General features: G+C 35.0%; 1 protein-coding gene across 4 annotated transcripts in view; it reads left to right on the top strand.

Annotated features, from left to right (window-relative positions):
• PIK3CA (phosphatidylinositol-4,5-bisphosphate 3-kinase catalytic subunit alpha) overlaps positions 1-25511 on the top strand; it is an 86976-nt gene that overhangs the window by 53060 nt on the left and 8405 nt on the right. For all 4 annotated transcript variants that reach the window (XM_050778307.1, XM_050778309.1, XM_050778305.1 and 1 more), the window contains 14 exons: positions 149-399; positions 2124-2369; positions 3082-3167; positions 8092-8197; positions 8990-9142; positions 9256-9390; positions 16988-17112; positions 17968-18049; positions 18351-18515; positions 18733-18836; positions 19771-19942; positions 22847-22953; positions 23465-23586; positions 24724-24802. In XM_050778307.1, the coding sequence (XP_050634264.1) occupies positions 149-399; positions 2124-2369; positions 3082-3167; positions 8092-8197; positions 8990-9142; positions 9256-9390; positions 16988-17112; positions 17968-18049; positions 18351-18515; positions 18733-18836; positions 19771-19942; positions 22847-22953; positions 23465-23586; positions 24724-24802 (1933 nt within the window). The remainder of the gene's footprint in view (positions 1-148; positions 400-2123; positions 2370-3081; positions 3168-8091; positions 8198-8989; positions 9143-9255; positions 9391-16987; positions 17113-17967; positions 18050-18350; positions 18516-18732; positions 18837-19770; positions 19943-22846; positions 22954-23464; positions 23587-24723; positions 24803-25511) is intronic.

The following is a 25511-nucleotide window of genomic DNA, read 5'->3' on the forward strand; positions in this document are numbered from 1 at the left end:
TCTACTGATATTTACCTAGTTTTAATTGGCTGATTAAAAAGCATTTCTGATATGGATAAAGTAATGATAGTGCACACTTGTTGAAATTTTTCCCTTGAAAAATGAAAGAGATATGGTGATTGCATCTAATAATGTTTTCCTGTTATAGGGCAAATAATAGTGGTGATTTGGGTAATAGTTTCTCCAAATAATGACAAGCAGAAGTATACTCTGAAAATCAACCATGACTGTGTACCAGAACAAGTAATTGCTGAAGCAATCAGGAAAAAAACTCGAAGTATGTTGCTATCCTCTGAACAGCTAAAACTCTGTGTTTTAGAATATCAGGGCAAGTATATTTTAAAAGTGTGTGGATGTGATGAATACTTCCTAGAAAAATATCCTCTGAGTCAGTATAAGGTGAGTAACAAGTTTCAAAATACTAATTTTTAATTTAAAAAGTAATCACATTGAGGATGAGTATCTTTTTTTTTTTTTTTTTTTTTTTTTTTGAGGCGGGGATGGAGTCTCGCTCTGTCGCCCAGGCTGGAGTGCAGTGCCATGATCTTGGCTCACTGCAAGCTCCGCCTTCCAGGTTCACACCGTTCTCCTGCCTCAGCCTCCCGAGTAGCTGGGACTACAGGCGCGCATCACCACACCTGGTTAATTTTTTGTATTTTTAGTAGAGACAGGGTTTGCACCGTGTTATCTAGGATGGTCTTGATCTCCTGACCTCATGATGCACCCGCTTTGGCCTCCCAAAGTGCTGGGATTACAGGCATGAGCCACCGTGCCCAACCAAGTATCTGTATTTTTAGAATATACTTATTGATAAGTAATATTAGTAAATACCATTTGTAAGTTTATTCTTTTAATTCTGTGATTAATTCATTTGAGAGGCTGAAAATGTTGGCAGTTACTCTAGCTCCCAAATATAGCTATTTCATGGGTTTTGTTGTTGTTGTTGTTGTTGTTTGTTTTTTGAGACAGGGTCTCGCTTTGCCTCTCAGACTGGAATGCAGTGGTATGATCATGGCTCATTGCAGCATCAACCTCCCAGGCTCAAGCAATCCTCTCACCTCAGCCTCCTAAGTGGCTGGGACCACATGCATGTGCCACCAACCATGCCCAGCAAAATTTTTTTTTTTTTTTTTTTTTTTTTTTTTTTAGAGACAAAGTCTCATTATATTGCCCAGGTTGGTCTCTAATTCTGGGCGCAAACAGTCCTCCCACCTCGGCCTCCCACAGTGCTTGGATTATAGGCATGAGCCATTATGCCCAGCCTATTTCGTGATTTTTATCCCCTCCAACCAGTGACCCTGGAATGGATTGAAATAGACATTTCAAAAAATCCATGACCTACTGTTAAGATATTCTATTGGTACTTTCCTACTCTCTTTTTCTATTTATTAAATAAATACCTATAAGAAGCAACTATGTTTGTGCCAAGCATATGTCAAGTACTAATTTACAATACCAAATAAAACTTGGTCCTGGCCTTCAGGTTGCTTATTGTCTAGTGGGGCTTATGGGTAGGAAAATAATGCGTATACAGTAACATTTATATTAAAAATCTCTATCCTAACTACCATTTCGAAATTCAGACCAGTGTATTTAGTATTTTTTGTAAATATTTATCCATAATATTACTGGTCTCTACTATTTGTGTTTTTTTGTTTTAATTTTAGCAAAGCTAATGTTTTTCAGTACATTTGGACAAAAAAGCAAGTGAACAGCAGCCTTTGGATGGGACATCAATATGACTTAATAGATTGAATGACAGAGGTGTCCTAAGTGGTACTGCTTTTCTGTTACCAAATACAATGTTTTCATAATGAGTATCCCATGATCCTTGTTTTTAATTCCTTTTTTGGCCTCCAGTTAAGGGTAGAACTATAGTTTCAAAAGTTGACCTTAATTTTTTTCTTTATGCAATTTATATTCAGAAGTGTTTGGTTGATCTTGTGCTTCAACCTAAATCCTAAATGTTAGTATTTTAAATGTTATAGCAACTACTAATAAATGTGGTCTATAATGTTTATCGCCTTTGCAGATTAATATGTACATTCTCATAATACTCTTACATGTTACTTTTAAAATGAAAAATCTTACAGGAAATGGCTTGCCCCCTTAATCTCTTACAGTATATAAGAAGCTGTATAATGCTTGGGAGGATGCCCAATTTGATGTTGATGGCTAAAGAAAGCCTTTATTCTCAACTGCCAATGGACTGTTTTACAATGCCATCTTATTCCAGACGCATTTCCACAGCTACACCATATATGAATGGAGAAACATCTACAAAATCCCTTTGGGTTATAAATAGTGCACTCAGAATAAAAATTCTTTGTGCGACCTATGTGAATGTAAATATTCGAGACATTGATAAGGTAAAGTCAAATGCTAATGCTTATTATTTTATAGAATTTATTTTATATAACCTTTTTCTTGAACTATGCAGTAATCTGTTGACCTGTAGTATGTTTTCAGATGGTTAGGAGAACACCCAAATCTCCGAATGTAAAAATATATCATGAATTTTACTTGAGCTTCCATCTACCTTAGCTATTATACAGCTCACAGTCCTTTGTTAATAATTCTAATATTCACAATTCTAGCTCTTAAAATCAAAAGTTTTACAGAATTCATTTGGCAGAAAGACCTGAGCCAACCTTAAGTGAGGGTTTTTATAATCTTTATTAACCCCACTTAGTATAAATATTCATGTATCTTATTAAAGAAATATTAATGTCTTTATGAGGTACTGCTTCATCAGCTAAGGAAGTAGTATTTATTAAGTATGTTTACTAATTTAGCTTTCTAAAATATGGAAGCTCTGAATTACATACCTGCCTTAAAGGGATTGTGGACCTATATTTATGTTTTAGTAGTCTGACGTCTCCATTGTTATTAGTGGATGAAGGCAGCAACTAATTTTGGTGAAGACTCTACATCAGTATTAACTTATTATATATGTGAAGAAAAGGAGAGCCAAGCTATATCTGAACAAAAATTCCGTGGTTTTATATTTGATTCTATCTAGTGTGTGCATATGTGTATGTTGAGTGTATACATTAGTAAATACATACTTTTTTCTTTTAGATCTATGTTCGAACAGGTATCTACCATGGAGGAGAACCCTTATGTGACAATGTGAACACTCAAAGAGTACCTTGTTCCAATCCCAGGTGAGGAAGTATATAGACTTATATTTCCAAAGGTTATATTAGTGTTTAGCAGTGTGATCAATAAAAGTAGTATTTTTTTTAGACCAGCCTGGGCAACAAAGCAAGACCCCATCTCTACAACAAGTTTTTCTTAAAAATTAGCTAGGCACCGGCCAGGCACGGTGGCTCACGCCTGTAATCCTAGCACTTTGGGATGCTGAGGCGGGTGAATCATAAGGTCAGGAGTTTGAGACCAGCCTGGCCAAGATGGTGAAACCCCAACTCTACTAAAAATTTAAAAAATTAGCCAGAGGGTGGTGGGTGCCTGTAATCCCATCTACTCGGGAGACTGAGGCAGGAGAATCTCTTGAACCTGGGAGGCTGAGGTTGCAGTGAGCTGAGATCACACCACTGCACTCCAGCCTGGGCAACAGAGCGAGACTCCATCTCAAAAAAAAAAAAAAATTAGGCACAATGGCACGTGCCTGTAGTCCCAGCCATTAGGGAATTAGGGAGGCTGAGACAGGAGAATTGCTTGAGCCTGGGAGTTCCAGGCTGCAGTCAGCTATGATCGTGCCACTGCATTCCAGCCTTAGTGAGATCTGATCTCAAAAAAAAAGTATATTTTTTATACTTCATCATTAGCTTTATACAAGCTATATTTTAATAAATTAACCAGAAATGTATATATAGACCAGCAAGACTTTCTGTCAAATGAGTATCAGTCACAGGATTATTTTATTGATTCTGTCTAAAGTTTTATCAGAATAGTTTCTGATTGTCTCTTTTCATTGTATCAAAGAGAGAGCAGAGTATGGTTACAATTTTATGCTAATGATTCCCCACATTAGATTAAAAACCTAGCATTTTATTCTTTTCCTGTCTCCATCATCATTCACATGAAGGAGAAGTAAGAGTTGGCAAACAACTCCATAACCAAACTACCCTGAGGCAGTTTCCTTCAAATCACTCCCAAGAATAGATATTTATGACATTCAAATAAAGGGTCTTTGGGAGCAAATTAATTTATTAGGGGGAGAGGGAGTTATGGGGAGGATTTTAAATTATTACTGCCTGGATGTGATGAAGAAATAAAAAGTAGTATAATCCAATAGCTCACTATCCTGCATTTCTTTGCTTCTCTCTGTAGATTCATTTTGGAATAAGAGTACCCCTGAATATAATAGCAGTAATATTTCAAGAGAACTCAAATTGTTACTGGACTTTATAATAAAATAACAATAGAGCTAACTAGTGACTCCTCCTGAAGTAAATCTCATAATGAAGTTAGACTGAGTTCTAAGACATTCAAGAAAAAGTTCTGGTCTTGTTGCTAAAGATTGCCACCCTTCTAGAGCCTACGTAAAGTTCAAAGAGATGGTAGCCTTGTCTGCCACAGGGAAGGAAGATAGTTCCTCAGCCTGTATAAACCATTGTAGGTCAAAAAGCATATCATTCAGGTCAGAAATGAGATTGTGACAACAAACAACTTCAGGATTTTTTTTTTTTTTTTTTAAGTCGAAGCCTCACTCTGTGGCCCAGGCTGGAGTACAGTCAAGTTTCAGCAGTTCTCTTACCTCAGTCTCCCGAGCAGCTGGGACTACAGGCACGTGCCACTGCGCCCAGCTAATTTTTTTGTATTTTCGGTGGAGAGTGGTTTCACCATGTTGGCCGGGCTGGTCTTGAACTTCTGACCTCAGGTGATTCACCCACCTCGGCCTCCCAAAGTGCTAGGATTACAGGCATAAGCCACCATGCCCGGCCAGGATCTTTTTAAATTCTTGTCAAAACAAGAGTTTATATCCCACTCATACCGTATGCCTCACACTGATTAGTGGGGTGGTTGTAGGAGGAAAAGAAAAACAACATTTTAGAAAATAATAGCCAGAATTTTTTCATATTTGGTAAAAACTATAAACCTATCAATCCAAGGAGTTCAACAAGCCCCAAGCAAAGACCCCAGAATAATACTGGATAGAATTATCCTAGCTAGCTGTTTCACGTACCAAAAGTTAAACTAGCTTTATAAAAGTAAAAGATAGGCTGGGCGTGGTGGCTCATGCCTATAGTCCCAACACTTCGGGAGGCCAAGGCAGATGGATCATTTGAGCCCAGGAGTTTGAGACCACCCTGGGCTACATGGCAAAACACAGTCTACCAAAAATACAAAAAATTAGCCTGGGATCGTGGTGTGTGTAACTATAGTCCCAGCTACCCAGGAGGGTGAGGTGGGAGGATCACCTGAGCCCAGGGAGGTTGAGACTGCAGTGAGCCATGATCGTACTACTGCAGTCCAGTCTGGGGGGCAGAGTGATACCCTGACTCAAAAAAAAAAGTAAAAGATAAATTTGTTTAATAATATATGATTAAAATGTTGAAATTTTAGTAAAATAGCTATTTAGAAGGGTCTGTATTTGTCTTTAAGCATTCTGTAGTCTAAAAGGTGAAGTATTTATGGTAGTAGTGTGAAAATGTAAGTAAACTTCTTAAACTTTTCTGTGCTGACAAAAACAAAAAATCAGATAAGTGAATATGAAGTTATTAAAAAGATAGAAAAGTAGATTTTAAAAATTCTTACTATTTGTTTCAAATCTGCTTCCTTTATGCTAGATAAATTAGATGCTTTATGATTTCTTCATGTTATGAGTATCTCCCAAAATCAGAATCAATTTGGACTATATACACACACACAACCATTTTCTAGAAACAAAGAACTTAATTGAGCGTGTGTATATGTGTGTGTGTTTCTGTGTTGTGGGATGGATGAACTTTAGAAGAAAAGAGAAACATGCTTTATTTTGTTAGCATAGGCTGAACAAGTAGATTGGTAGGACATAGCTCTCTTAGAAAGAGTATAGAACACTTATTAATTTATGAGCACTTCTAAAGATTTCGGAGTAATAAAAAGTCTGGTACTTTTTCTTTCTTTTTTTTAAGACAGAGTCTTGCTCTGTCACCCAGGCTGGAGTGCATGGCACAAACTCAGCTCACTGCAACCTCTCCTTCAGCCTCCTGAGTAGCTGGGATTACAGGCACCCACCGCCATGCCCAGCTAATGTTTGCATTTTTAGTACCCATGGGGCTTCACCATATCGGCCAGGCTGGTTTTGAACTCCTGACCTCAGGTGATCCGCTCGCCTTGGCCTCCCAAAGTGCTGGGATTACTGGTGTGAACCACCGCACCCGGCCTAATTTTTTTTAAATCATTGTGGACTTAAGTCCCATAACATTTTTCTCTATGTGTTTCTACAATTCTGTTTATTACTGGGCATGGTAGTATGCATCTGAAATCCCAGATACTCAGGAGGCTAAGGGTGGCTGAGGCAAGGATCGCTTGAGCCCAGGAGTTCAAAGCTGTAATGCACTGTGTCATGCCTGTGAATAGCCACTGCACTTTAGCCTGGGCACATAATACCCTATCTCTAAAAAATAATAATAATAATAACATTTGTTGTTTCTTTTACCTTTAGAATTCTTGCCAAATTTCCCCACTTTAAATGTGTCTTCTTTCTATAAATAGACCATATTTTAAATAATCTTTGTCCATACTTGAGCAAAAATACTAGAATAAATGGAACTTATTTCACTGATGAAGTTTATTACTTAGTTTGGCTAATTAAAAATAGAATTTTTATACTGTTTTATTGTTGATTAAGAATTACTTTATTTATAATCAAGATTAGACCAGAATGATAAAGAAGACATTTGAAAAGTTTTTAAAGTTACTGTCTAACATATGAGCTTCTATCGTGGGCCAGTTGCTATTCTAATTCCTTTGCTTGTGTTATCTCATTTAATTTTATGAGATAGTTATCAGCTTTATGAAGGTAGGTACTATTATTAGTCCCATTTCATAGAGGAGGCAAAAGACAAAGCAAGGGTCACATAGTTAGTGAAAAAGGGGAAGTAAGATTCTACTCCAGTCTGATTTCTGAGCCCATACTCTATCCGTTATTGTAATGTTATTTTAAAATACAAAACTGTTTATTGTATGTGGTTCTTTACAAAGACAAAGACATAATTTCACATGTAGCACCCAGTAAATTGAGGAAATTTGTCATTAAAATTTGAATAATTTTTTTATCTTGTTCACTTTTTGTAGCAGTGTTTTATTCTTCCCTTATGAATGTGAAGTTTTATTACCTTTTATAAAATAATTATTCTTCAATTCAAATACTTTATGTATCCATCACTTTATTTACCTACTGATTTATTTAGATTAGTGGATTCCTTTGGATAAAACTATATTATGTATGAAAGTAACTAAATATAATCATAATAGGAAATCTCATTTTACCTTGTTTAGTTTTCCTTTTCTATTTGACTTTTATGAGCAAAATTACATATATATAAATAATATATATTCATAATATGTATTTATATTATGTATATATTATAAATATAAATAAGTTTTTTAGTGACGTATATAGCATACATGCATAAAAGTATACAAACCATAGTTGTATAGTTCAGTCACAAAGTAAATAAATACCCATGTCTTCTGCTTTTAACAAATGCACACATTTCTGTGGTTTTATTCCTAGAATTGGAGCTGGGTCACAGGGAATACATATGCTCACTTTTATTTGATTATGCTTTCCAAATTGGTTGTAACAAATTATACCCCCATACTCTTTAGTGTATGAAATTTCCTATTACTGCATGACTTTACCACCCCTTGGCATCATCAGTCTTTATAGTTTAGCCATTCTTATGTATAGTGATATCTCCATAAGATTTTCATTTTCATTTTCTGTATGACTAATAATGACTCCCTTTTCGTGTTTAACTATTTGAATATGATCTTATAAAGTGCCTTTCCAAACAGTCTCTTGCCTGTTTGTCGTTTGGTTGATCTTTTTCTTGGTGATTTGTAGGAGTCATTTATATACTTTGGATGAAGACTTTTTTTGATACATTATTTTTTCTTTAAAATTTTACATAGGTGGAATGAATGGCTGAATTATGATATATACATTCCTGACCTTCCTCGTGCTGCTCGACTTTGCCTTTCCATTTGCTCTGTTAAAGGCCGAAAGGGTGCTAAAGAGGTAAAGTATTTCAAAAGGAACAATTATGTTTACCTTTATCTTTTTTTATTTATTTATTTTTTTTAGGTAAAGATAGATGTTTATTTGACAAATAAAACATGTATAAATAAAGTAAATCTTTTTTTTCTTTTTTTTATTATACTTTAGTTTCTAGGGTACATGTGTACAACGTGCAGGTTTGTTACATATGTATACATGTGCCATGTTGGTGTGCTGCACCCATTAACTTGTCATTTACATTAGGTATATCTCCTAATGCTGTCCCTCCCCGCTCCCCTCAACCACGACAGGTCCCAGTGTGTGATGTTCCCCTTCCCATGAATTATGTTTACCTTTAAAAACTCCTGATTATACCACTGATTGAATTTTTTGACAAAATGGATGTTATTTTTTATTTAAGAAAATATTAATAAATCAAACCTATTTTTAAATTTTTAACAAATATAGAAGAATACCTTGGGAGAGCTTCAGGAATTAATTTATGATGAATATGTTTTGAGTTCTTATTGATACCATTTTTAAAAATGCAAAGTGACTATATAACAGGCATTGTATGCAAATATCTCATGCTTGCTTTGGTTCATATTTTCTGTTTATAATTAAAATACATGTAATTTCAAATGGGGAAAAAGGAAAGAACGGGCTTAAGCTTTGAAAAATCAACTTTTTTTTTAGATATTATATTCCCATTATTATAGAGATGATTGTTGAATTTTCCTTTCTGGCGAAGAAAAGTGTTTTGAAATGTGTTTTATAGTTTAGACTAGTGAGTATTTTTCTTTGTTTTTTAAGGAACACTGTCCATTGGCATGGGGAAATATAAACTTGTTTGATTACACAGACACTCTAGTATCTGGAAAAATGGCTTTGAATCTTTGGCCAGTACCTCATGGATTAGAAGATTTGCTGAACCCTATTGGTGTTACTGGATCAAATCCAAATAAAGTAAGGTTTTTATTGTCATAAATTAGATGACAGTCTAATTTATATTGACTCTAATAGTGGCAGTCAAGCCTTCTCTCTTATGTATATATAATAGCTTTTCTTCCATCTCTTAGGAAACTCCATGCTTAGAGTTGGAGTTTGACTGGTTCAGCAGTGTGGTAAAGTTCCCAGATATGTCAGTGATTGAAGAGCATGCCAATTGGTCTGTGTCCCGAGAAGCAGGATTTAGCTATTCCCACGCAGGACTGGTAAGGCAAATCACTGAGTTTATTAAGTGTCAGTCATAATCTGTGGATTTAGGTACATACTTTCTTTATGGAAAAGGATCCATGTATTTTACTGGCATAGATACTGTGAGCTCTAGGACCAATATTGCAATATAATTAAGTTCTCTGTATGCTAATATTTTACTGCAACTCTGCTTTTTTAAAGCCTTCATTCATTTAACGAATATTTATTGAGTGCCAACTCTGTGTAAAGCACTGGGAAAGGCACTAGGTAATAAAGTCATGAACTAAACAGACTTTCGCTGAGTATGCACTCTAATGGTGAAAATAGATATTAAGCAGATAAAAGCAGAAATATAAGATTACGGTTGACCCTTGAACAACGTGGATTTGAACTACACTGATCTACTTATATGTGGATTTTTTTCAATAAATACATTGGAAAATTTTTTGGAGATTTGTGACAATTTGAAAATACTTGGAGACAAACTACATAGCCTAGAAGTATTAAAAAAAAAACTGAAGTTAGGTATGTCATGAATCCATAAAATATATGTAGATACAAGTCTATTTTATCATTTACGACCATAAAATATACACAAATCTATTATAAAAAGTTAAAATTTATCAAAACACACACACACAAACACAGACCATACATGGTACTACTCATAGTCAAGAGAAATGCAGAATACATAAAGATGCAATATTAAATTGTATCTGCATAAAATTAACTGTAGTACATACTGTACTACTGTAATAATTTCATAGCCACCTCCTGTTGCTATTGTAGTAAGCTCAAGCGTTGCAGATATACACTTAAAATGCTATGTAGGCTGGGCGCAGTGGCTCACACCTATAATCCCACCACTTTGGGAGACCGAGGCGGGTGAATCACCTGAGGTCAGGAGTTCAAGATCAGCCTGGCCAACATGGTGAAATCCCGTCTCTACTAAAAATACAAAAAGCCAGGTGTGGTGGCATGTGTCTGTAATCCCAGCTACTTGGGAGGCTAAGTTAGGAGAATGGCTTGAACCCGGGAGGCAGAGGTTGCATTGAGCCGAGATCACGCCATTGCATTCCAGCCTGGGCGACAGAGCAAGACTCTGTCTGAAAAAACAAAACAAAACAAACAAACAGAAATGCTGTGTAATGCTGATCATCTCTACATGAGCACTTCATCACTTCAGTAAATTGTTTATTGCAGTAAAAAGTGATCTCTGTCAGTTCTTGCATATTTTTCGTCATGGTTAGTGCAATACTGTGAACACTGAATAACACTATGAAGCCTGTGAGGAGAGCCTCTAGTGATGCTGGAGGTGCTCTCAAGAAGTAGAGAAAAGTCATGAGATTACAGGCAAAAAGTTGAATTGCTTGATGTGTACCATATATTGAGGTCTGCAGTTGCAGTTGCCCTTATTTCAGACAGACAACTCATCTTGTAAACAGACAACATACACTTTTGTTTGTTTGTTTTTGTTTTTTTGAGATGGAGTTTTGCTCTTATTGCTCAGGCTAGAGTGCAGTGGAGCGATCTTGGCTCACTGCAACCTCCGCCTCCAGGGTTCAAGCAATTCTCCTGCCTCAGCCTCCTGAGTAGCTGGGATTATAGGCATGCGCCACCATGCCCAGCTAATTTTTGTATTTTTAGTAGGGATGGGGTGTCTCCATGCTGGTCAGGCTGGTCTCGAACTCAAAACCTCAGGTGATCCACCCACCTCAGCCTCCCAAAGTGCTGGGATTACAGGCGTGAGCCACCGCGCCCAGCCAAACTTTTTTTTTTTAATAAGAGGTTGGGTAAGTGGCTCATGCCTGTAATCCTAGCATTTTTGGAGGCCGAGGCAGGTGGATCACGAGGTCAGGAGTTCGAGACCAGCCTGGCCAATATGGTGAAACCCCATCTCTACTAAAAATACAAAAATTAGCTGGGCGTTGTGGCATATGCCTGTTACCTACTTGGGAGGCTGAGGCAGGAGAATCGCTTGAACCCGGGAGGCAAATGTTGCAGTGAACCGAGATTGCGCCACTGCATTCCAGCCTGGGCAACAGAGTGAGACTCCATCTCAAAAAACAAAAAACAGGAGAGAGAGATGGGGTCTCACTATGTTGCCTGGGCTGGTCTCGAACTCCTGAGCTCAAGTGATCCTCTCTCCGCTACCTCCCAAAGTGCTAGGATTACAGGTGTGGGCCATTATGCCTGGCCAAAAGACAGCATCAATGTACAGTATCAGTAAACACAGTATAGTACTATAAATGAATTTTCTCTTACGATTTTCTTAATGACGTTTTCTTTTCACTGTCTTTCTATTCCAAGAATATAGTATATAGTACATATGTACCAAATAAGTGTTAATCAACTGTTTATGTTTCTGTTAAGACTTCCAGTCTACAGTAGGCATTTGTAGTTAAGTTTTTGGGGAGTCAAAATTTATACATGGATTTTCAATTGTACAGGAGATCAGTGCCCCTATCCCCTATATTGTCCAAGGGTCAGCTGTATAAATCATGTTAAGTGCCAGGAAGGAAAAACAATAGTGAGCTAAGAATAACTAACTGAGGATTTGTGGGGAAAAGCAAATATATATATATATATATATTTCAGGAAAGACCTCTCTGAGATAGTCACCTTGAAGTTGAGACTGAAGTACAGCTATACCTCTGAGGTATTGTGAGTTTGATTCTAGACCACTGTACTAAAGCAAAAATCACAAAAGAGTCACAAATGTTTTGGTTTCCCAGTGCATATAAAAGTTCTGTTCACATTATACTGTCATCTGTAAAGTGTGTGATAGCTTTATGTCTAACACAACAATGTACATACTTTAAAAATACTGCTAAAAAATGCTGATGATCATCCAAGCCTTCAGCAAGTTGTAATCTTTTTGCTGGTGGAGGGTCTTGCCTCAGTGTTGATGACTGCTGACTCATCAAGCTGGTGGTTGCTGAAGTAACGTTAGACTGGCTACAGCAATTTCTTTAAGACGACAATGAAGTTTGCCACATTGATTGACCCTTCCTTTCATGAAAGATTTCTCTGCAGCATGTGATACTATTTGATAGCATTTTACCCACAATAGAACTTCTTTCAGATTTGGAGTCAGTCCTCTCAAAACCTGCCATTGCAGTTAACCAGCTGTATTAGCTCCTAACAAGAGAGTCAGCCCGAAGCTTTGAAGCCAGGCATTAACTTCTGTTCTCTAGCTGTGAAAGTCCTAAATGGCATCTTCTTCCATTATAAGACTCTTTTGTTTACATTGAAAATCTGTTGCTTAGTGTAGCCACCTTCATCAGTTATCTTGGCTAGATCTTCTGGAGAACTTGCAGCAGCTTCTCCATCAGCACTTGCTGCTTCACAGCTTCTTTTTTAAACCTCTTAAACCAACCTCTGCTAGCTTCAAACTTCTCCTCTGCAGCATCTTTGTCTCTCTCAATATTCATAGAATTGAAAAGAGTTAACGGCCTTGCTCTGGATTAGGCTTTGACTTAAGGAAAAGTTGTGGCTGGTTTGATCTTCTATCTAGACCACTAAAACTTTCTCCATTTCAGCATTAAGGCTGTTTTGTTTTCTTATACTTCATTCACTGAAGTAGCACTTTTAGTTTCCTTCAGGAACTTTTCCTTTGCATTCACAACTTGGCTGTTTGGCACCAGAGGCCCAGCCTTTGGCCTGTATGGCTTTTGACCTGCATTTCTCACAAAGCTTTATCATTTCTAGCTTTTGATGTGAATGAAGCAAGAGACACGGCACTCTTCCTTTCACTTGAACACTTAGAGGCTATTGTAGGGTTATTAATTGGCCAAATTTCAATATTGTTGTATCTCAGGGAATAGAGAGTCCTGAGAGGAGGGGGAAAGATGAGCAAGGGTTGGTTGGTGAAGAAGTCGGAACATACAACACTTATCGAATAAGTTCACCATCTTAATTGGCTCATAGTGCCCCCCAGTTGCATCAATGATCTTTGATCACAGATCATCATAATGTATAATAATAATGAAAAGTTTAAAATATTATAAGAATTACCAAAATGTGACACAGAGATAAAAAATGAATACATGCATTTGGAAAAACAGTGCCAGGAGACTTGCTTTATGTAGGGATACCACCACAAACCTTCAGTTTGTTGGAAATGCAATATCTGTGAGGTATAGTAAAGCAAAGCACAATAATACAGGGTACGCCTGCATAAATACATTGTTAGTTAAGCTTGGAAGCAGAGAAAACAGCAGGTCTTCACCACGTTATCCCAGGTTCCCCAGGAAAGAGTGTATATAAGGTGGAATTTAAATATTGATCTGGTTGTCTAATCTTGGCCATAGCTTTGGAACCACAGTATAACTAGGTTCAGGAACCATTAACTCTCCCTGATTTCTCAAGGGCAAAGGTGTCAATGCCAAGAGAAGATGTTTGTGTTCATTGGTGTTTCCAAATGTATTACTTTTTCTTTGGCCTTGTTGGCTATAGATAAACCAGCCAATTAATTTTGGGCCAAGAAGTCCAAAACACATGTATCCCATTAACAGTAACAGCAGCACCAAGACCTGGTATGTTGCACTTAGGAATCCTGATTTATTGATTCATAGCTGTGTTCTCAGTAAGGCGTTTACCACTACTTTTTGGAAAATGAATTATCTTTTCTGCATATATAATTTAAAATATATGACTTTATTTTTTGAACAATTCTAACTCTTTGTAAGGATTGATATTTGATGACTATTCTTTCTTAAAAGAACTTTTATTTCAAAGAAAAGAAATCTGCTTATTTTATAGTAGAATAAAACTTCTATTTTTCAGTTACAATTTGTATCTATTGGAAACTTGTGAATCTAAGATATGACATGGGATCTTAGTTTTTCTGTATCTTAAATATTTTACTATTTCATCATTCTAGAAATTATTTTATCCATATTCATTATTTCCAACTATGCTAAAAAAAGACTAAAATAATACGAAAATATAAAAGAAGGATAGAATAGCCTAGAAGGATGATAAAATAGTGAAGTAAATCATCACTTTACATCATCCTTCAGTTTTCTTATTGCATTGCCCAGTGTCTTGCATCATCTTTCCAGAAGCATAGAAGAAATCTGCAGACACTGTCTTTGTAATTTTTTTGTTTAGTTGGTTGGTTTCTTTTAGGCTTTCATTGGACACTTGAGAATCAGAATTTTTCACTTTTCACCCAGAATGATGACAGATGAAAACTGATCGAGGAAGATATTTCACAAGCATTAGAGAAATCGTAATATGAATGCAGATAGATAGTAGCAGCCTAGAGCAGTTTCCCAACCTCAGCACTATTGACATTTTGCACCAAATAATTCTTTGTTGTAGGAGCCGTTCTGTGTGTGCAATCCAGGATGTAGCATCCCTGTCCTCTACCCTACTGCAGGCCAGTAGTGCCATCCTGCTAAGTTATGGCCATCAAAAATGTCTCCAGACATTAGCCAAGGTTCCTGGGAGGTCAGGAGGACATAAAATCACCCTAGTTGATAACCACTACTCTAAACGCTAATCATGCTGAAGTTTATTATATAAATGAAATGTCAGATGACAGTACCTAAACTGTCTCTTAGTTATCTTAAGTCTTCTCAAACTCAAGATAATGATGAGTAAAGAATATATTTCTAACAACAAAAAGGAAATTTGGTAGTATTTCTAAAGACAAAAAGGAAATTTGTATTCACATTCAGTTAGTCATTCCACCAGAATGACTTCATCACACAGTATTTTGTGACAAGAACCTGAACAGCCTCATGTTTTACAATATTCTTTTCATCTTTTCCTATATGCACCAAAAATTTTTTTTAATTTTCTTGAACCTCTAAATCTACTTTAACAATTTACCTGATACACTGTTTAAATGGACAAATGCTGAAAGTAGCTGTGTATACAAATGTGACTAGAAGGAAAAAGATGATGTAAAAATAAAATAACTCCTTGAGCGACTCATTCTGACTGGTATTTATAGAGTAGTAATGTTTTGCAGTTACAGAGGAAAAAAGATGGCCCTTCCTTCAACAGTTATGAGCCGTCAGAGTTTTCAAAAATATTGCATTTTGACAATGTAGTTTCTAGTTTGACAATGATATATTTATCTTCAAAACCAGAAAAATGTAGATAAGAATTTGGTTTTATAATATTTAAATTCTTATTAAAATGTCTAATAAAATTGTTTTCCCCATCACTTTATTCTTTAAGTTATTTTACATTTAAAATGTAAACAAATAAAAATAAGTAAATAAACAGTAGCAACTTCTTTTCCTGGTAAATCGAGGATTGAGTATGTATTCTCTCTTTCCTCGACTATTGCAATAACCTCCTAACTGGTCTCCCTCCTTTCACAGAGAAGCCATAATAATCTTTATGAAGTACAAATCAAATCAAGGTATTCATTCTTTAAATAGCTATCAATAAAAATAAAATCCCAACTTTATACACTGGCCTGCAAATTTTATGTGGTCTGAATTCAGCTTACATTTCTTCTCTCCCTTGTCTATTGCCCATCAGGCTCACTGGCTTTCTTCCTTCACACCAAACTAGTTATTTCTGGTGTGGGAGGAAGGCTTTCAGTGTTTTCTCCATCTGCAATAGTCTTTCCGTAAGTAGTGTGGATAAAGGTTCCTTCTTGTTACTTGAATCACAAATACTGTGTTCTCAATCATTCTCTGTTACATCATCCAGAGTACCTTATATCAATTTTCCAATATTTTTATTTATTTGATTTCCCACTATAACTGAGGCTCTGTTAGTGCAGAGTCTTTTACTATTTTGTAATCCCAACAGCAAGAACAAAACAAGGTACATAGTACATATTTAATAAATACTTGAACAAATATGTGACAGTAATATTTCTTCATCCTGCTGAATAAGTTAACAGCATATAAACACATACAAACCAGGTGGCATGGGTGTCTGCTTTCATTTTTAGCCACTTAGAAATATATGTAACCCATCCTAAGGGGTTTATATTTGTTTTGCATAATACATTAATATGTACTCATTGTTCATTACACAGTTAATATATCTATATTTGCAGGGAATATACATTGCTTGGAATTATACAAAAAAATTATTTTTAATTTTCTAATATTCAGGATACAGTGTTTTAATGGGGGTGTTTTTCATTCTTTTTTTCTTACTGATTTCTACTTTTTAAATTTGAAAGCCTTGCAGTGATCATAAGGATTTGTTTAGGCAAAGGACATGAAAGAGTTTACATTTTTATTATTTTAGTGTTTCTTACTCTCTTATATCAAAAACATTCACAGATAAGTTAACAAGATCCTCGTCAGGAGGAAAAGTAAATTGTTCACTACCATCCTCTAGTATCCTAATCTGGTCTTGTTGTTGGCTAACTTCAGCAGTTACTATTCTGTGATTGGTGTAATATTAACCAAATAAATTACTGGATTTGTTCCACAAATATTATATCTTGGATTGGCTCTTTCCCGTCTCTGAAAATAAAGTCTTGCAATGAGAATAAATTATTTTACAACAGTTAATTAGCGATGTAAAGTTTATTGAAAATTTATTTGCTTTTTTGTAAATCATCCGTGAATCCAGAGGGGGAAAATATGACAAAAAAAAAACTACATAAGATATAATTTTATTTTACAGAGTAACAGGCTAGCTAGAGACAATGAATTAAGGGAAAATGACAAAGAACAGCTCAAAGCAATTTCTACACGAGATCCTCTCTCTGAAATCACTGAGCAGGAGAAAGATTTTCTGTGGAGCCACAGGTAAGTGCTAAAATGGAGATTCTCTGTTTCTTTTTCTTTATTGCAGAAAAAATAACTGACTTTGCTGATCTCGGTATATTTGTACCATACCTATTAGAATAAATAAAGTAGAATTTACATGATTTTTAAACTATAAACATTGCCTTTTTAAAAACAATGGCTGTAAATTGATACTTGTAGAAAATCATACTACATTGGTAGTTGGCACATTAAATGCTTTTTCTTACTCTGAATTCCTGATACGACTTTCTTTAGGATTGTTTAAAATAGTAGTTTTAGGTCAATTTAGATACGATTTAGTTGGTCTAGATATTATAATTTTTAGGGTTTCCCTTTCATTTTTCTTTTTTCTTACGTTTCTTCAAATAGTATAATGCCTTATTTTCATTTATGAAGAAACTACCCTGCTGTTGGTGATACTGGTATACTTAAATAAACCAGTTGCAGTGCATTTCTGCAGAAAGTCCATTAAGACATAAATTTTGTCCAGTAATCATAGTAGAAGTGGTGACTCTATGATTCATTCATATTGCATAAGTAGATGAAAAATATGAACTATATGAAGAGTGGTATAACATATATTCATAATTTTTCTTAACTATTATCTAAATTTAAGTACTTTATAATCCATTTGCATTTTCCTTTTGTGTTCTTTGCCATTATAACTGTGCCTAAGTATGTATGTAAATATATTTCCAACTGTAGTGTTAAGCACTGATGTCCTTTGAATTTTAAAAAGGCTAGTAATGTAAGAAGTTTGGGACTTCTTACAGATTGCATATTGAGAAGTTAGACATGTAAACCTTTTGAATAGCATGCAAGAGTGTTTATTTTTATTTTGTTTCTCCCACACAGACACTATTGTGTAACTATCCCCGAAATTCTACCCAAATTGCTTCTGTCTGTTAAATGGAATTCTAGAGATGAAGTAGCCCAGGTAAATGTATGTTTGAGAATACTAGATAACTGTTGTACAAATTGGTATGTCACTTAAATTGTTTTCTCTCAGAAAGTCTGCATAAATAAAAGAAATGAAATAGACTAATAATAGTAATAATAGTGTAGAAAAAATACCCTTAACATTATTTCCACAGATAAAACTAATTAGAACTGTAAATTCTAAGGAGGTTATTTATCTAAACTAATTTTAAAATCAGAAGTTAAGGCAGTGTTTTAGATGGCTCATTCACAACTGTCTTTCCCCTTTAAATATGATTTATTGTCTTTCTCATATACAGATGTATTGCTTGGTAAAAGACTGGCCTCCAATCAAACCTGAACAGGCTATGGAACTTCTGGACTGTAATTACCCAGATCCTATGGTTCGAGGTTTTGCTGTTCGGTGCTTGGAAAAATATTTAACAGATGACAAACTTTCTCAGTATTTAATTCAGCTAGTACAGGTAAAATAATGTAAAATAGTAAATAATGTTTAATTAAAATAGTAATTTATTCTAGATCCATACAACTTCCTTTTTAAAAACCTGCACTAACTAGTTTTATGCTTTAGAAAAAAAAAATTTATGACCAGTAATAGCCACTTTGATTCTGAAAAAATTTTCTTTAGCTCAGCCATGCAGAAACTGACCCTGATTTGTTTTTTGTTTTTGAATCACCTAGGTCCTAAAATATGAACAATATTTGGATAACTTGCTTGTGAGATTTTTACTGAAGAAAGCATTGACTAATCAAAGGATTGGGCACTTTTTCTTTTGGCATTTAAAGTAAGTCTAATTATTTTCCCATTAAATTCTTAAGGTACATATTACTTGCTTTCTTAATAGACTTACAAATATGTATTACTTGTATACTTTTGTTTATGTTTGGCTGGAAGAGTTTTCCATACTAAAAGTATTTTGTACCAGTGATGAGCTTCTCAACTTTTGCTCTTTGAAATTTAAAAAGTAATAAATTCAAAACTAAATTTTAGTCATGAATGAGAGCTGAAATATTTTTAAAGATTTTTGTTCTACTTAAGTAAAATTTTCTAGGTCCAGATGAGTATTGCTGTAGGTTTCACTGTGTGTGTGGATTAAAATATCCCAAAAAAAAGAAAAAATGTTTTACCTTGAAATTCAGAAAAATAATGTCAAACTCCTATGGTTCTTATTGAAAAACAAGCTAATTAAGAATAAAAAATATTTTGTAGAATGTGATATATCTAGTACTCAAAAGTTACAGATCATAAACCATATAATTTTGCATAAATTTAGAAAGATTTATATCTAATATGATTTTTTAAGTGTTAAAATTTAAAAATGGAACCCAGAAGTTAAGTTGAAAACAAGAAGCATAGGCATGTGTCAGAAGAATCAAATAGCATTCATTGAGCGCTTTGTTCCCTCCCTCTTCATTTGATTATTTTTGTACTCAATTTCCTTTTTTCATGTTTTTATATCTTGTACTGAGATTAGTAAATGAAAACTAGTTGAAATAAATCTAAAAACTAGATGTTTATTTAATCACATATTCAGGAACTACCTGAAACTCATATTGGTTTTGCTTCTAAATTACAGGTTTTGAATAATTTTGTTATTAGTGTGATTGCAACATTTATTGGATTTCGAAAATGAGTGTGTAAATTGTTCAGCAAAGATTATTTGTATACTCAGTTAAGACTATTATATATATATTTTTAATTTTGCATGATTCTTTTAGATCTGAGATGCACAATAAAACAGTTAGCCAGAGGTTTGGCCTGCTTTTGGAGTCCTATTGTCGTGCATGTGGGATGTATTTGAAGCACCTGAATAGGCAAGTCGAGGCAATGGAAAAGCTCATTAACTTAACTGACATTCTCAAACAGGAGAAAAAGGATGAAACACAAAAGGTGTGTACCCTAGTTTGTGTTTGAGACTCTTTTCATTGCAATGGGGCAGAGTTGTTTAGAAGCTCAGTGTATATACAGATCATGGTCCTTGGAATCAAGCAGATTAGGATTTGGAACCAAGTTCCACTGCCTTTCAGCTGTGTAGTGTTAGACACATTATGTAGGCTCTCAAGACTCATTTTCTTTGTCTGTAAAATGGGAATAGTACCTGCTTCGTAAGGCCATTGTGAGAATTAAATTACATGAGTTATGCAAAGAACCTTTCACAATCCTTGGAAAATAGAAAGTGCCCAATAAATGTTAGATCCCTTTACTTTCCCTTCCTTTCTCTTATTCAGGTCCCTAAGTATTTACAGTGATTATTTCCTTATTCTGTCATTTATTGTCTCTCAGTAATGACCCTGAAAATGAGTGGAAAGAAGTTAGTTTTTACATTTCCAAGTTTAAAATGGATTTCGAGTCACTCAGTAAATATATCACACACTCTAGTCATCTGCAGTCTAGCTTAGTATAACTAAGAGTAGGAAATATAACGTAAACTTTTTTTTTTTTTGAGACAGAGTCTGGCTCTTTTGCCCAGCCTGGAATGCAGTGGTGCAATTTCGGCTCACTGCAGCCTTGACCTCCTGGGTTCAGGCCATCTTACCACCTCAGCCTCCCGAGTAGCTGGGACTATAGGAGCATGCCACCACTCCCAGCTAATTTTTTTATTTTTAGTAGAGACAGCATTTCGCCTTGTTGCCCAGGCTGGTCTCCAACTCCTGGACTCAAGCAGTCCGCCCACCTCGGCCTCCCAAAGTGCTGGAATTACAGGCATGAGCCACTGTGTCTAGCCCAATGTAAACTTTTTTATGACCTTTTCCTACACCCTAATCTTTATTCAATCCAATCCACCACATCCTAAATTCACCACCTCTTAAACTTAAAAGGAAGCTCATTCCTCACCTCTAGTGAAATGAAAACAAAAAAAAATCGTTTATTAGTGAGTCCCCAAAGGACAGAGAATGTAAGTTAGCAGTACTGAATGAATTTTTCCAACATCTTAATTACTAGTACTTGAAGGAAAAAAAAAATTTAAAAGAAAGTTACTGTATTAATGTAAATGTCATACAGTGTATGAGTTGATTTTATTGAAGTGTGATGTATAAATTCAAATATAGGATGTTAGAAAATAATTGTACTCTTTCTGATACTGGAATTTGTGGGCAAGAAGGGACTAGATTGCCTTGGAAGAACAAAATTTATTGTATTTATATATTGTAACTGAGCTAAGAAAAAAGAAACTAAATTTTAGATACATTTGTAAATACAGATGTCCCTCGACTTATAATAGGGTTATATCCTGATAAACACATCATAAGTTGAAAATATCTTAAAGGCAAAATGGGCATTTTGTAGATGTGTTGGGATGCGAAAACACAAAACACAGTATCCAAAATATGCTGGCCACACAGTACACTGTAGAGTATTGGTCAATTACCCTCATGACTGCATGGCTGACCGGGAGCTGCGGCTGGCTGCTGCTACCCAGCATCTCAAGAAAATACTGTGTTGCATATCACTAGCGTAGGAAGAGATAAAAGTTCAAAATTTGACATATAGTTTCTACTGAATGCATGTAGGAAGAGATAAAAGTTCAAAATTTGAGGTATAATTTCTACTGAATGCATGTTGCTTTCACACCATCACAAAGTTGAAAAATCGTTAAGTTGGAGACCATCTGTATAGGCATTTCCTCTAAGCTGGAGTTTTTATGTCACAAATTGGCTATGATACAGTGGATTAATTAGGAACATGAAATTCATTACTCAGATCATTATTGGCTTAAATGAGATTTTGATAGGGAGCCAAGATTGCAGTCATAGAAACAAGAGCAGTTACTTTGAGTGGCTTTGTGTTTTGTCCTAACAATGAGTGATAAAATACATGAAGCACTGTGCTATTAGAGTTGTCAGTGATAGAAATGCCTTTACATGAACAAGAGCTATCTAGTCAGTGATGACTAGATTTTCTAACCATTTATATATAACAAGAAGAAAAATAAACCTTATTATTTAAATTCCAGCATGAAAATTAATTTATTATTAATTCCTGGCTCCTAACCACTTTTTCCCCCTACTCACATTTTATATTTTCAAAAGGTGAAGGTTTCCTAAAATAAAATCCCAGCTATTGCGTGATAATTCAGCAGTCTGGGCTCTGATTTGAATTGATTAAAAAGAGATATTGTTTTGTAGCCACATACTAAAACCTGATTATAATATGAGACTCCATGTAACAAATGTTTTTATAAGTCCTTTTCCCAACAATTTCTTTTAGCCTCACTAGACCACTTTTACCTAACAATGAGAGTATGAATGCTGTGTTTTCTTAAAAGCCTAAAAGTAAGGTTATTAAGCTAATACAACATGGTCTCCTTAGTTTTTCCTCGAGAACACAGATCAGCAAATTTTCTTAAAGGGCCAGATAGTAACTGTTTTAGACTTTGCAGGCCCATGTGGTCTCTGTCTTAACTATTCAACTCTTGCTATTCTCGTAAAAGTAGCCAATATGTAATGAATGGGTATAGCTGTATTCCAATACAACTTGACTTACAAAAACTGGCAGCTGACCTGCCGGCCATAATTGACTAGCCCTGCTCTACAGCCAAAAGCATTGCCACTATCACCAAGTAGATTTCATCTTCTTACAGGAAGGGGTACACAGTGCTGCCAGTCTTGCTTCTGTCTCTGAGTGTTGCTGCTCTGTTGTTGTAGAAACCCTCTTAATTAGAAGGCAGCCAGTCTAGGATGTAGATTCAGAGACTGTACAGTACTGAGGTTCTCATGTATAAAAGAGATTAGCAGTTAGTTTTACCTTTCATTAAGTCAGTTTCTTCCTGTTACTATCCTTTTTTTAAATCAGGTACAGATGAAGTTTTTAGTTGAGCAAATGAGGCGACCAGATTTCATGGATGCTCTACAGGGCTTTCTATCTCCTCTAAACCCTGCTCATCAACTAGGAAATCTCAGGTACTTTCTTGGGGGTTTCATTGATATATTTAAATAAATACCTTTTCTGGATAAAATCTTGAGAAAAGTCAAAATGTCTATTATAATTAGAATGTTCAATAATCTATGCTTCTCGCTGTCATTCTCCGACCCTCAAATTAAGAGTAGTAAATTATCTTAAGTTTAGTACTGCCTTTATTCAGAATGAGTTTTTACTACTTAAATAATAGAATTTAAAACCTTCTATGGCCAGAATTTCTGTTATCATAGGATAAGAAATGGAAATGTAATATCTGTAAAACTAATGGTATATCTCTATATATTTGTTGGAAATTCATATGCAATTATATAACTTCTAAAACTTAGTATTTTTTAATACTCCTTAGAAATGGATTCCTAAATAAAAATTGAGAAAGTTTTAAATCTTTATAACACTTCAAAAAGCTGTATGGTATTTATATTTTAAAATAAATTTGAGGGTAAAGGAATAATAAAGCAAAGGTGCCTAATAAAGTTTTTAAATATTTTAAAGGCTTGAAGAGTGTCGAATTATGTCCTCTGCAAAAAGGCCACTGTGGTTGAATTGGGAGAACCCAGACATCATGTCAGAGTTACTGTTTCAGAACAATGAGATCATCTTTAAAAATGGGGATGGTAAGGAAGAGTATTAATGAGCTTACGATGCATGAATTTAGCTATCTTTTTATACCCAGGATATTTATGAACCATGAAAACTATTGAAAGCCATTTAAGGAATACATACATGTGATAAAATACATAATATTAATCAGATATCTTGACCTTTGAAATATGCATATATAATCAATGAAAAGAAGAGAAGTACTAGGCTTAGATCAGAAGTCCTGAAATCAGTTTTTTGTTTTTTCTTTTTCCTATTCCCTGCCTCAACCCCCCTCTCGTGGACCTGTGTAGAGAAGTATTTTTTGTTGTTGTTTTGGTTTTTTTTTTTTTAATCAGTTTCTAATTATCATTTGCTTAGCTGTGTGAGTATCCATTCATTCCATAAATATTCTATGTGCTAGGCCCTGGAGTTTTAGCAGTGAAGAAGACAGAATCCCTGCCCTCTTGGAGCTTACAGCCTAACAGAGAAAAGAGGGACATTAAATAAATAATTATAAAAATGAAATTACAAGCATGGTACAAAGGAAAAGTGTAATCTGCTTAGGAACCATATAAAAGAAGGTACTTATTTGGAGGAAAAGGCTATCGGGGGAGTGAAGGAGGATCCATGGATGGGTTTTCAATAGGAAATGACATTTCAGCAGTGAATTCTGTTGATCCCAATATTTTAATGTAAACATATGTTCAAATTTAAGGATTCAGAAAAATAATTACTATAAATGCTTTAATTAAAAATTTTTATGAGATACATGCTCACTTATCCTACATTGTTATTCAAATATGTTTATGCAAAGACTTTAAAAGTGGATTTAAGAATCAGAATATTAAGAGCCATTTGTAGTGGTGCATGCTTGTGATCCCAGCTACTCTGGAGGATTACTTGAGCCCAGGAGTTTGAGACCAGCCTGGGCAATGTAGCAAGACCCCATCTCAAAAAATTATAAATTAATAAAGCTATGTAAAGGCTTTGAGTGGACATACACACTCATTTATACATTTTTTTAAAAGAATCAGAATATTGCTTTCCTGTAGTTTCTTTTGAAGATAAATATAGCTGTATTTGTTTTTCATTTGAAAACCATGTGATGGCGTGATCCCCAAATTTGCATCTGTGGCATTAAATGGTGATACATATTATTTGAATTTCAGATTTACGGCAAGATATGCTAACACTTCAAATTATTCGTATTATGGAAAATATCTGGCAAAATCAAGGTCTTGATCTTCGGTAGGTAACCAGTAAGGCAACCTGTATGTTGAAAGTTATCCTGAAAAAGTGAACTATTAATAATTACAGAAGCATATAGAGTCATATATCTAAAAAGAAATGTATGCAGTAGTAATTATCAATAGTTGATTACACTATAGTACTTTGACATATCCTCCTCTTACTTGACTTAGAAAAGCTAAATTATATTCAGCTAAGTAAAAAGAGCTAAGAAGCTAATAAACACTCTGCAAGTGCCTCTGGAGTGTGACCATTAGGAACAAGACAAAGGAGACACACAAGACCCCTGTTTTCATTCAGAAGTTAAGAGTTTAAAAGAAAGTTTCATAATAGAACTTTTCTAATTCTAAAGTTGTATAAATCCTCAAATACTGGAATCAGTTTTTCAGCAAAATTATGCAACCAGCTAATCTTAGAGTTTTTACCAGTCTGTTGGTTTCTACCCAACTTTCCACAGTATCAGTATTATCACCAAGTTTTCTGTTGTGCTTCATCTTCTCCTAGTCATTGTTGCTTCTAAAATGTTCTTCCTTATCTTACTTGTCTTTTTGCAAATCCATAGTCATTCAGGCAAAGCCCGCTCTCTCCAAAGTACTTTGGCCTATAAGTGGACATAGAGTCAAGTCTAGCTGTGACAACAGGGTACATTTAGTAGGAATTGCAGGTAACACCAGACAAGGGCTTGTTTGCCTCTTATAAATTTTAAGAG

The sequence above is a fragment of the Macaca thibetana genome, chromosome 2, assembly GCF_024542745.1.
Source record: "Macaca thibetana thibetana isolate TM-01 chromosome 2, ASM2454274v1, whole genome shotgun sequence".
Taxonomy (NCBI): domain Eukaryota; kingdom Metazoa; phylum Chordata; class Mammalia; order Primates; family Cercopithecidae; genus Macaca; species Macaca thibetana.